Here is a 12,521-nt window from a genome sequence, read left to right on the forward strand (position 1 = left end):
AGAGAGAGAGAGAGAGAGAGAGAGAGAGAGAGAGAGAGAGAGAGAGAGAGAGAGATCTTCCCCCTATATGAGAACCCCATCTGTTTAAAACAAAACCTGTCGTGGGGGTGGGGGAGACAACTCGATGAACCTGCAGTTGTCTTAGCTACAGCAGATATACATTATTTACAAAAAGTGTGTTCGTGGGCCTACACGTGTGCCATCGCCTGGGTGTGCTCAGAAGTCAGCCGGCAGGTGTCAATTCTCCTTCCACCATGTGGGGCCTAAGGACTGAACAAAGGTTTTTTTATGCTCGGCAGCAGGTACTTTTACCTACTAAATCATCTCACTGGCCCTTTTTAAAAATTGTATAGAGCAGATCCTTATTACTCTTAGGAGTAAAAGATTCCATATGAATGTATTCAGTATTGAAAATTTTTATTTAAAAAAAAAAATGACACGTTAGGAACCAGGTCTTTGGAATCTGGGGACATGGTTCAGTGGATCAGTCACTTGCAGTACAAGCACAGCATCAGAATACAGGTTTCCAGCACCCACATAAGTGCCTGCTGGGTGTCAGTCTGCCCGTAATTCCAGTTCTAGGGAGGGAGAGACAAGGGGCTCCCCCTGGAGAGGTGGAGGTGATTAGTTTAGGGATCAGCTCCTTCTGGTTTTGACTGAGAGACCCTGCCTCCCTGAACAAGGCAGAGAGCTTCCAAGGAAGACTCTCTGTATTACCCTTGAATCTTCCACATACTCACATGCATTCTTCATGCGCCCACATATGGGAACATGCATGTACATGTTCCACACACAAATACGGTGCAGAAAATTAAAATAAACAGGACCTCTTCTACATGTTTTCAGTCTCTAAGCATTTCCAAATGAGGTGATGATTAGGCCACTTAGTATGCATTTAGTTGTGTCGACTGCCATTATATTTTTCTACATATGGTATTTTGTGGCTCCAAATTGCCTTATTAGTAAGAACCATCCTAGTTTGTTAATAACTCTAAGAGAAAAGAAACATGGAATCATTTTTGAATGAATATATGTAGAAATTAGATACTTGCAAAGACTCAGGTAACAGGCACACATTGATTAACATGTAGATGTATAAATTCGATATCAAATTTTATATTGTTATTAGCTTATGAAAATAGACAATTTAGATTGTAGGTGGCATAAAGCCCAGAGTCACCCTTTTCAATGCAGTAAGGAGTGTCCATCCACTTGTTTTGTTTCTCTAAAGTACTACGATTCTTTAGCTGAAATCATACAGAGAACTCTGATATACCAAAAAAGGAACAAAGGAGCTAGGAATCTCGCCTCCTCTGAATTCTTTGCCTCACATGGAGTCTTAAAATGTGTCAAGGACCCCTCCAAGGCCTCATGTAAGTCACTCCCGCAAGGTAAAATTCTTATGTTCCAAATACAGGCGCTGGGGAGATGGCTTAGTGAGTCAAGTGCTTGTCATGGGAGTATGTAGACCAGAGTTCAGATCCTCTGAATTTACGTAATATGCTGGCTGGGTATGTCAGTCTTCCTATAATTTAAGGCGTGGAGGCAGGGGGATGGAGACTAGGAATGTGTGAAGGAGATTGGCCTACCCCACACTGAGCACCAGATTCCAAGAAACACCCTGCCTCAACCTAAGATAGAGAGCAATTTAAAAAGATGTCCCATGTCAGCCATGGGCCTGAACACACATGTGCATATGCACCCCCCACACCCACACATACACACAGGTCCACCTACATGCACACACCATACACAATAAAGAAAGAAAAGTACCAAAAATTACATAATGAAAGAAGTGGAAAATAACACCTGCTACCTGAATGGTGTTTAAGTCTCCAGTGGTTTTGTTTGTTTGTTGTTTGTTTGTTTGAACAGGTTCTTTCTAACTATGTAGATCAGGCTCGTCCCCAAATCATAGAGAGCCACCTGGCTCAGCTGTCTTCTTGGATTAAAGAAGTAGGCCTAGCCTGAACTCATAATCCTTCTAAATGCCTCCGAGTGATTAAAAAAAAAATAAGTCCCACTTAAAATAGCGTTGAGGAATACCAAAATCCATTCTCACCCAAGTTAAGACAATTATTTAATAATTTACCATGGTTACACCCTCTTCTGCTCTTAGGTTTTAGCGATGCTTATGTGTTCTAGGGAATATTTCTTTTGGCTGGTTTGTTTGTTCCGAAGTTTACAGACTGTATTTATGTTGGTTTTCTACTCAGAAGGTAAAAGAATTGATTTAAAAGCCATCAAGAGACCAGCTGTGCATTTAACAATGGAAAAGCCCAAGACCTTTATCACACAAGCCAAAATGCAATTATACCCGCCCCGGGGAGGAGGGTGGGGAGGAGCCTTCTTTCAGCTCCTGGGGCATAACAGACTCGGTGGTTCCAGACCACAGAGGAGGCTGCTCTTACACTTTCCCTACATTTTGAAGCCCACTTCCTCATTCTCCATTAGCTCCAGGCACACAGACACCTAAAAAACAAATACTTGACCCAACACACGTCAACAGAATTTGCAAGGAAAAGAGGGGAAAAGCCAGAATTGAAGTGCTCTGGTCCAAGCAGGGCTTAGTCAAAAACACCAATTTTTCAAAAGCTGTACACAAAGGGTACCCTAAACTCAAAATCCGTGTTTGGATAAGGCCTCTGGAACCCCACATCCTTGTTTGGGACCCACAGCACATTCTTTAATAAAATATTCTTTAAAAATCAGTGGTCAAAGACAATCCATGCCTGCCATTTCCTGGAACTTTTCTTTGGCTACACTGTCAAATGTTGAGTCACAGTGGTCTTGGATGGGAGATGAGCAATTGTTGGTTGATGAACAGACACACTTACAAGACATCTGGAAAAGGTACCTGAGAAAGCCATTTGTACACTTGAGTTAGTCTGAGGATTTAAAACAACCAACACTGCATCTGGCTAAGTCTGAATAAAGCTCATGCCCCGTCCCCAAGCCTACGTTAGATGAGTTATATAAAAAGAGCTCATATGTTCAAAGAGGTTGAAAAACAACAAAATGTTGAGCTACCTTGTGGAGGTGCATATCTACGTGAACAGGTGGGACGCTGAAGTGGGGGGATCGTGGGTTAGGGGCCAGCCTGGGATGTTCAGCAATTTCCAGTCCACCTGGTCTATATGAGGCCATGTGTGCCACCTACAGAATAGAGGTGCTCCTGAGCGTCCTGTTGCTGGGATACTGAGTCACATGCCTCCAACCCACAATACTGGGGCTGTGGCAAGGAGAGAGCAATGGGGGATGTGGGAACATTGTCCATGTGTGAGGAAAACAGGCCACTGAAAGCAACTGGACAGGAGAGTGGGGCTGACTTCCAACAGAGCACCTATAATCCTTCAAAGAAAGACCCTTTAGAAAAGCATAAGACTACTTAGAGTAATTAAGTTATTAATGGACTTATGGAAAGGTTACAATATGTAAACTGCTGCATTATATAGAAAGCCAAGAGAAACTGTAATTCTCTGAATTATTAGCATTAATTATTTCCCAATTTTATTGCTATTACCTGCATCTAAAAAGAAAATTATGCAAATTAGTCATTTCACAAGCTTCATTCTTTAAGAAAGCAAAGGTAATAATTGGCACATTAGTAAATAAGTGTTTGGAGGACTACACAATTATTCGTTATTTGTACAACGGTTTCAAGGTAATTTACATCGCTGGCTCCCCCTTAGAGGAAGTCTATGGGTAAGGTGGATGATTATCAACTGAGTATTTTGCTGCTTGCTTGAAGACTTAGAAAACAAAATGATTTGCATCCAGACACAGAATCTACGCCAGAGCCGTGGGGGTGGAGAAGGCCTTCAGAAGGTGAAATTCCTTTTAAAATATGGCGTCATTTAGCAGCAAGCAGTAGTTCCATTATTTGGGAAATTTGCCAGTTACTTTAGCAAAGTTGATATTGCCGAAACCTTCTCTCTTTTTTTATTTTTCCTTTTAAAATGAGGGCTTGGACTTAAAGGTGAAAACCATAATTTTAATTAAAATCAACACTGTATTCTATATGACACATAAAGGCGGAGGAAGAAGAGTCCCCGTCTGAATTTTTTTTTTTCTTTTCTTTTGTCCCCTCCCCCCCTTGCTTGTGAAAGGTTAGGGCAAACCATCACGGCTTTTTTTTTTTTTTTTAATGAAAACCATATTTTCTTTATTCATTCAACCATCAGAAGTCCTGCTACTGATTGATTGTTAACACTTTTGAGTAAGCATATGAGAACAGATGTCTCTTCTATATCCAGATTAAATTTATTTTTTATTATTAGATATTTTCTTGATTTACATTTCAAATGTTAACCCCTTTCCTGGTTTTCACTCCAAAAACCCCCTATTCCCTACCCCTGCTCATTCACCCACCCACTCCCTCCTTCCCGCCCTGGCATTCCCCTACACTGGGGCAAAGAGCCTTCATTTGATGGGCCTCTCCTCCCACTGATGACCAACAGGGCCATCCTCTGCTACAGATGTGGCTGGAGCCATGGGTCCCTCCATGTGTACTCTTTGGTTGGTGGTTTAGTCTCTGGGAGCTCTAGGGTTACTGCTTGGTAACCAGATGCAGTAGAGACTTACAGAACCCCAATCCACCAAGGAACCCATCACTCTGAGTCTATACTTTCAAAACTAAAATGAAATAAAGTAAGCATCTCTGCAGTACCCTTGGAGGCTGACAGTACTTGTCATCAGGAACACCATTATCTTGGTCCACTGAAACAGTCATTGTCAACTGACAGTCACTTTCATTAAAACCCATTTTTTATATATGTAGAATTTTACCTAGAACGTGGTTTTCATAATTACTGAAGAGAAGACACATGGAATATAGTAAAAAAAAAAATAACACAAAACTAAAATTAGTTTACTAGCTGTAATTAATTATAAGACTTAATTGCACTTTTACAGTTGATCTGCAAAAAAAGTTTTACTCGTGGCCTACCTCCTGTTTGAGGGACACTCAGTTATCCTGGATTAGGTTTAGTACGATGAATACGGACAAGTTTTTGCATAGCCAATTAAAAATGTTACAGGAAAATGTCTGGGGCATCTACATCACATAAGGGTCCTCCAGGAAATTGCTCCCACCTAGGAAAAACTCAGTGGCTCTGGAGGTCATTACAAAAGGAATAAGGAAGTACATCACCCCCTGAAAGGTCATACGGCTCCTAAACACTTCAAAAGACGTCAGATCGGTATGTTTCTAGAAAATTCAATATTTGGGATCCTCCAGTCAATACTTGCATCTCAAGGCATAAAACTATATATTGACTACATTTCCTAAGTAATTTTTAATCCCTTTATTTATTTATTTATTTTAGTTTTTTAAGGTTCAATGTTTTTCTCTCTTATTTGGCCACTATTTTCAAGTCAGCTCCCATGACTCACATCCCCCACGGCATTTCTTTCAAGAGTCCAAACGGCTAGCTGCAGAGAGTCACAAACAACCCAAGCTTTACAGATAAAATCCACCAGGCCTCCCATTTTACGATCCCACCCAAGCCCCTTGGGGGACTAGGAAAAGCAGCTGCCTTTAAAACACCAGGTGGGAGAATGCAGGGGCCCTCTGAACTGGCTGCACCCAGTCAGAGAGGCCTGGGGGCTTTGCAATTCCCAGTCATGGGACCTGCACTTTCACCTGCCTCCAAAGCCCTGATTTAGGGCTGAGCTCTACATTGTAAAACCCCTACCGAGAGAGTCCGGACTCCCCAGTGACGCTCGGAGATGGTATTAGATTGTCTTTCAATTCAAGGACATAAAATTCTGTGACTCAGAACTCAACTTTGTATAGAGTATACCTTCTAGGGTTTGGGTGAAGCCTCCAGTTAAAAGCATCACCCCAATTTTCATGATACTTTTGGGTCAAGGCGATTTACATTTAAGGATTATTTCAAAATGTGATTTCCAAAACTAGAATGTATTAAAGGGGCTGCTGATGGGGGTGGGAGGAGAATTCATTGAGAGACACAGACAATGAAGGAAGGAAGGAAGGAAGGAAGGAAGGAAGGAAGCTGTGAGCCTGACTAAGATAGGAACCACTCCCTTGGACACTTGGCTCTGACTTCTCCAAGCTATCAAGGCAATCAATCAGATTCTGGAACCATGGTGACCTTAGTACAGTGCCCTTAATGAAATGTTGGAAGAGAGAAAGGACTTGACTGGAAAACTAGTAAAATCTAAAATCTGTCCACAGTCTAGGCAACAGCAAAGCACCATTGTCAAGGGCCACACCATGGCCACAAGTGAAACGGTGCCATGAGGTCTTAAGCAGAGAAAGGGACTGAAAGAACGTCAGACTCGAAAGCCATTAGCTTTGCAGCGTCTGTCCTTGGCCCTCCAAGATCATTCTAAGCAAAGATCAAATTAAATTGATCTTCTCTCCCTTCCCCAGGTGGAAATATCGCCGCATGTCTGCATTGTCTCTGCCGTTTGAAAAGTAAAAGGAGCCATGTTCTACATGCCCCCTTTCTGAGCATGTGACATGTCTCCCCGTCCTATCCTGCTTCCCTTCCTCTTTCAATGTCACTGTGCCTGAAAGCTGGCTCAGAGATACCGTTGAGGTCAATGGCCACACTCTATCAGAAATGGTGAATACTCTGATCTCACGCTGACCTCATTTATCTTTGTCTATTGTTGGTGTCTTAAATTTATCACATATAAACGATCGTGCTTGCTCTCTCTTTCTCTCTCTCTCTCTCTCTCTCTCTCTCTCTCTCTCTCTCTCTCTCTCTCTCTCTCTCTCTCTCTCTCTCTCTCTCTCTCTCTTTTTGATTAGTTTAGGGTGTTAGTCTGGAGCCCAGTGAAGTATTATGCCCCCCCCCAAAAAAAATTATGTATGAGAGAACTATAGCTGCCCTTAGTTATACCGATGTTGTGAGCTTCCTATACCTCTCAAGTGGACTGACTTTGTTAAAAGATCAAATAACTTTTTTTATGTAGACTTGAAGGAAAGCGTTGAATGGTCCTAAGTCTTTCTTTGCTTAGCAGTTTCATCAGTTATTAGTTCATGTAAGTGTTTGGACATATTGCTTTGGCTGAATATTTCTGCTTTCAAATCTGAGGAACAAACAGGAAATGCTGTTGCTGATCAAACTCTTTCCGAAAGATAGGTTTAAACAAGTCTATGTGTGAGGCTGAGTTAGCCCTTTCACAGAGGGTTAATGAGAAAACACAAAGCAATATTATCCGAGCACACACCTGGCCACAAGGACCACAAGCTTGCTCAAATAAATATCTCATTTTCATCTTGAAAATTCTGTTCCATCCAAATGACCAAAATATTTATATCTGCTTGATATTAAAATAAAACTTTAAAAAACACAATTATTTTCAGTTAAAGTGTAAAAGTTGAAATTTTGTAATAAAAAATGTGTTGATGAATCTGACACAATAAATTCCCTATTATCTGGCATAGTTAGAAAATGAGGTTAATCACATATTCTGGCTTATAGGGAGTTACCATAGAGACCATGCACATATTATCCATTTCTAAGAATAAAAGAAAGATAATATACACTCAACACCGAAACGACACCGAATGTAATTTAATTTTCCTCGGATGAGTCAGGCACACTTGATGCTCCCACGGTGCCTCAGAACAATCACTGTGAACATCATCAATTATCTATGGACCCTATTTATTCAGAAGTGTTAGTTAATGGAGTTTTTCCATTAGCAGAAATAGGAATAATAGAAAGGTTTTCCAGACTTCAAAACACATATATGTTGAAATTGCTGCAAGTTCAGTGTAATAAGCTATTGTATTTGCAAAGAGCTGATCTACATAATGGTGATCTTGATGGGCTTTGGAAAGGCCTGAGGAAGGCAGACACATAAACTAGACAGAAAATTTTGTTTTGTTTGTATATCAATAACAGCAGCTTAAAATCCTGGACCCAAGAAAAATCAAAATTTTTAAGGAGATAATTTTATTCTCAACATACATTAACCACAAAGGATATCTTTAAAAGTGGTTGCAGCCTTTCAATTTTCATAGACTTTAATAACCTACACACATCCAATTTCCTCCACTCACCATAGTAACTACTGCTGTATTCTAAAGTTTTAAAGCAGTACGATGTCAACAACAGAAACGTTTTCAGACCTGTGGTCTCTGGAATATTAGCCCTTCTCACCCTTACCCACAGATTCCAGACGAGTCCTGTGACATAGCTCAGAGGATGAAGACATGTGCCACAGAGGCTTACGTCCTAAGTTAGATTCCTAGGACCCACATGACAGAACAAGAGAAATAACTTCTATACTTTGTCCCTGACCACTGCGTAAGCACTATAGCATGCAGCCCTCCCAGAGGGGGAAAAATGCACAAAAATTAAAACAAACAAAATCTGATTTCCAAGTACACTTACTAACTTCAAGTTTTGTAGACTGTGAACACTTCTTTTGCACACTACACAATGTCTGAAACAATACTTAAGTATCAAGTATGGTTCTGAAATTTGTATATGTTCTAAAATTTGGACAGATAGATAAGCTGGATATTATTGTAATATTCTTAAACTACTGATGTTTCTTGTCAGTCCCTAATTCTAGTAAATGGGGTCTTAGATTAGCCTGTAACAATGGGCCACTAACCTTTATAAAGAGAATATACATGTACATACTTTCTTTGTATTAAAATTAAATGTTGTGAAACTTGCATTTACATATCACTAGTATAATACTATTTCCAAAATCCTGAATTCAGATGCATTCAAAGTTTCACCACCACTCAAGGACACACACACAGCCTTGGCCTACAAAACCCTAAGTAGATGATGTTAGAAATTTAAGAAAGCATTCACAATTATGTTATGTTTTCAAAGGTGTTTTAGGTAAATGCATGGAGGCTGACTGTTTACACTGTCGTACATAATTACTGTTTAATCTGATTCAGCATATACATTTTACATAATGATAAATAAGCTCTCTCAATAGAAAAATACATGTCCAACATGGTTCTCCAACAAAATTTCCTCTGTGTGTGTGTGTGTGTGTGTGTGTGAGTGAGTGTGTGTGTGTACCTGAAGGAGTAAGAGACAGAACAGAGATTTTTTTTCTGCATATCCACTCTATTTACTTTAATAACAGGAAGTGACAGAAAAATGCGATTGTGACTTCTTGTTCTCGGGGTAACTCAATTTAGTCCATTCTAATATAAGGTAAAAATAGAAAAGAGAAAGTGCTACATTCCAAAGGAATACATGACAGTTTCTCCTACCACTTTATATATCAAAAATTTAGTTTCTAAGCATATACAATTCCTCATCATCCTTCCCCATACCTGTCCAAGAAAGTCCCTTTCCTGCCTTCCTTACGATTGTCTCTAAAGCATGAAAGACTGGCTATAATTAATTACATGTATGTTCATCTGGACATGGTGGCACATGCCTGTGTTTCTAGCACTTGGAAGCTGGAGTAGAACCAGAAGCTCAAGGCTAGCCTGGGCTCCAGGAAACCCTGCCTTAAAAGAACAAAACCAAACAGAAAAAAATATGTCCAGAGCCCAAACAGAGTTGCTTATTTTATATACAAACAGATCATAGAGAAAGAAAAAAGGAACTTAAAAATCATTTATACCAAAGAAACAAAAATCATTTAGATTATATAGGTCTGTGGTAGTTAAAGAAAAAAAAATCAACTAAACAAAACCCATCATCTCTTAAAAACAATAGGATTGTCATACTTTAGCCTCTGCCTGTCTTTTCAAAATGACTCATCTTAGGACAAACATTTGGATCCTTATCAGTGTCATTTTCTCACATATTGATGTTGATGTGTTTTTATGACTAAAGGAAGAGAAAAAAATCCTTGAACTGATTCGATTACATTTCTGTCAAGCCAAGTGATGATATTTTGATACAATGTTCTCCAATAATGAACAAACAAATCCAGTAACAGCTAAATGCTACAGTTTGGAAGGATGGATATTGGTAAAATCCCCATGCACGTTGGCAACTGTGCTCCCACATGGGTACTCACTGCTGTGCCTGCATCAATGGCATGTTGGTGCTGTCGTAGTTGTCCGTGTGCATGGGGGGTATGATCTCCCCAGTCACAGGGTGGAACACAGGCAGGGTAGAGAGGGGCCACGCAATCTCTCGGTTTTTGGACATGTCTCGAAGCTCCTTGGTAGATTTCTGAATCGAGCTGTGATGGACAAGCTGGATACTACATAAAAGAAGAAATAAAACAACATATATTTAAAATGATGCACTAGTCCTAATGAGCTGCCTATTTGAAAAGGTCATTTTTTTTTCTTTAAAGATAAGACATTTTTGCTTTGGGGGGGGCTGTTCTATAAACTAGCTCAGAAAAACATACATCTCCTATACCTTTATGTAAATCTCAATTAAAACTCAGCTAGGAAGCACTATGTTAATATTAAAGCCAGAGTCATAAACTAGTTACCTATTTATTTTCTATGTTTAAGTGAAAACTAGGATAGCTTTTTATATTATTGCTTCTGGTGGGGGCATTTATAAATACTCATGGGAGTTTCATTTTATGGCAGGTTATTAGTGCAGAGTCAGGGAAAACATGTATGAAAGGCCTTATCATCTGTCCTCTGGTTTATAGAAATGCAGGTTGGGAGACCGCATACTATAAATGACATGTTAATATTCTCAATCTGAAATGGTTTAGGTTTAATGTTTATCTAGGTTACCTTAGCTTTTGAGCCCTTTTTATTTTTTAGCGTCTACCCAGCCTAAACATCTCTATTTAGAAAGCAGCTTTTCAAGTTTGTGAAGTCAACTGTGAGGGATGGCAAAGGAAACGAGAGCATGAGACACATGAGCGGAGTATGATGGGTAACTGAGAAGCGACACACAATGAGAAAGAAAATCACAGGAAAGAAGACACTTACTCTGGGGTTTGCATGTCTCTCTTTTCCCTAGAAACAAAACAAAATTTATGAATTAAATAATAGCATTGATATTCGGAACATTAAGACTCTATGCTCATGGGACCCTGCGGGATGTGGCAATGCTGATGTCGGACTCAAAATGCAACCAGGCAGCATTTGCCACCAGGGTTATAGATTACTTGGGTGAGTACACATACAGTAATGGAATACTGATGAGAAACACACAGAAAAATGGGAAAAAATGGAGATTAAGAATCAAGTTCTTGATTGAAATAAACTCTATGACATAATGAAATCAGGCTACATGAAGAATGGAGAATTTGTTACTTGCTGCTTTATGAGTTTTTGAGCCTTTGCTTTGTTACCCTGACTTCCAAGTAATCTCGGGAGATTATCTTAATTGACATAGATGTCCTGAAAGTACTAACTATTCATGAAGGGAAGACTCATTGCTCAAACGATACCTTATCTTCATTAATTTACTCCTGGGTTATTTTTTTTAATATATTTTAAACATTTAGATTGTGTCACCCTGTTTGACAGCAGAATGACTTCAGGAAGAATTCTGACCTTCAGTTTTCATCACACTGACTAAGACAATTTATTTATTTAAATGCAATTACCATGTCAATAGACTCCTGTCTCTGCTCACACAAGATGGCTTGCATAACCATGGTGTCTAGCCTCAATTATTCTTGGGACTGTTTTTCCATCATGAATTTATATCTAGCCTTAATCATTTCTGAATAAAGTAATTTTGGCCCCTAATTTGGTTTGCTAGACTCACAACTACTTTAATTCATTTTTAAGGGAATAAAGTACTGCCGTTTGATCTGAACAAAATTTCAATTCATTTACAGTGTGTTTTATGAACTAGATGCAACTTTTGCTTTTTTTAATGGACGCGTCTACATCATTGTCTTAGCGGGCTTGTCAATTCTTTATTAGCGGTTGAAAGTACTCACACTCCTTCCCGTCGGCAGCACATGATATAAGCGAGTATTAGGAAAAGCACCAGTGCTACCGCCGAGGGAACAGCCAGGGTAACGAGGAAATCGGTGTAATAGTCTCGGCTTTTCAAAGAATCCGAAGGGGGCTTGTACTCCCCGCCGTCGGGCAAAATGCCCTCACCACGAACCACTTCCTGATAGGTGGACACTTGCTTTGTTTTATCAACCTAATATAAAAAAAGAAAATTGCACATCAAATTAATCACTACCAACATTAGGAGATTTTAAGATCTAGTTACACCAAATAGTTTTTGCCAAATTACCTTCAAACGCCAATTCATTTTCCAATTACTTTATCATTCTGATTTATTAATCTTTATTGGAGCTGGGGCAAGTAGGAATAAAAGTAGTAAATACTTTCTCTTGGCCTATCTTCCCTATCCTTCTTGCTTATGAAAGCACAAACATATCTGCCTGTATTCAAGGGGTGTGTGTGTGTGTGTGTGTGTGTGTGTGTTTGCTGGTTGCAAAATAGAGATTGTTGATATCGCTATGTACATTTCTTGTGAGCAGCGTGTTATGCAAATGTTTAATAAACTGGGTGGGAAGCCAGTGTGCAGGGATGGTTTGCAAGGTTAGTGAACAAGAAAAAGGGAAATGCAAAAAGGAAAGACAACTTCCGGTGTCCAGCTCCATCT

The 12,521-nt window shown here is 39.6% G+C and overlaps 1 protein-coding gene across 7 annotated transcripts in view; it reads right to left on the bottom strand.

Moving 5' to 3' along the window:
- The window catches only part of Sgce (sarcoglycan epsilon), a 72,429-nt gene that overhangs the window by 4,294 nt on the left and 55,614 nt on the right, over positions 1 to 12,521 (bottom strand). For 4 of the 7 annotated variants that reach the window (XM_021188825.1, XM_021188814.1, XM_029535344.1 and 1 more), the window contains 3 exons: positions 11,839 to 12,050; positions 10,874 to 10,900; positions 9,988 to 10,176 (listed from right to left, as the gene is read on the bottom strand). In XM_021188825.1, the coding sequence (XP_021044484.1) occupies positions 9,988 to 10,176; positions 10,874 to 10,900; positions 11,839 to 12,050 (428 nt within the window). The remainder of the gene's footprint in view (positions 1 to 9,987; positions 10,177 to 10,873; positions 10,901 to 11,838; positions 12,051 to 12,521) is intronic. The other 3 variants (XM_021188819.1, XM_021188831.2, XM_029535345.1) reach the window with 1 other exon arrangement.

Source organism: Mus pahari, chromosome 2 (assembly GCF_900095145.1).
Source record: "Mus pahari chromosome 2, PAHARI_EIJ_v1.1, whole genome shotgun sequence".
Lineage (NCBI taxonomy): Eukaryota > Metazoa > Chordata > Mammalia > Rodentia > Muridae > Mus > Mus pahari.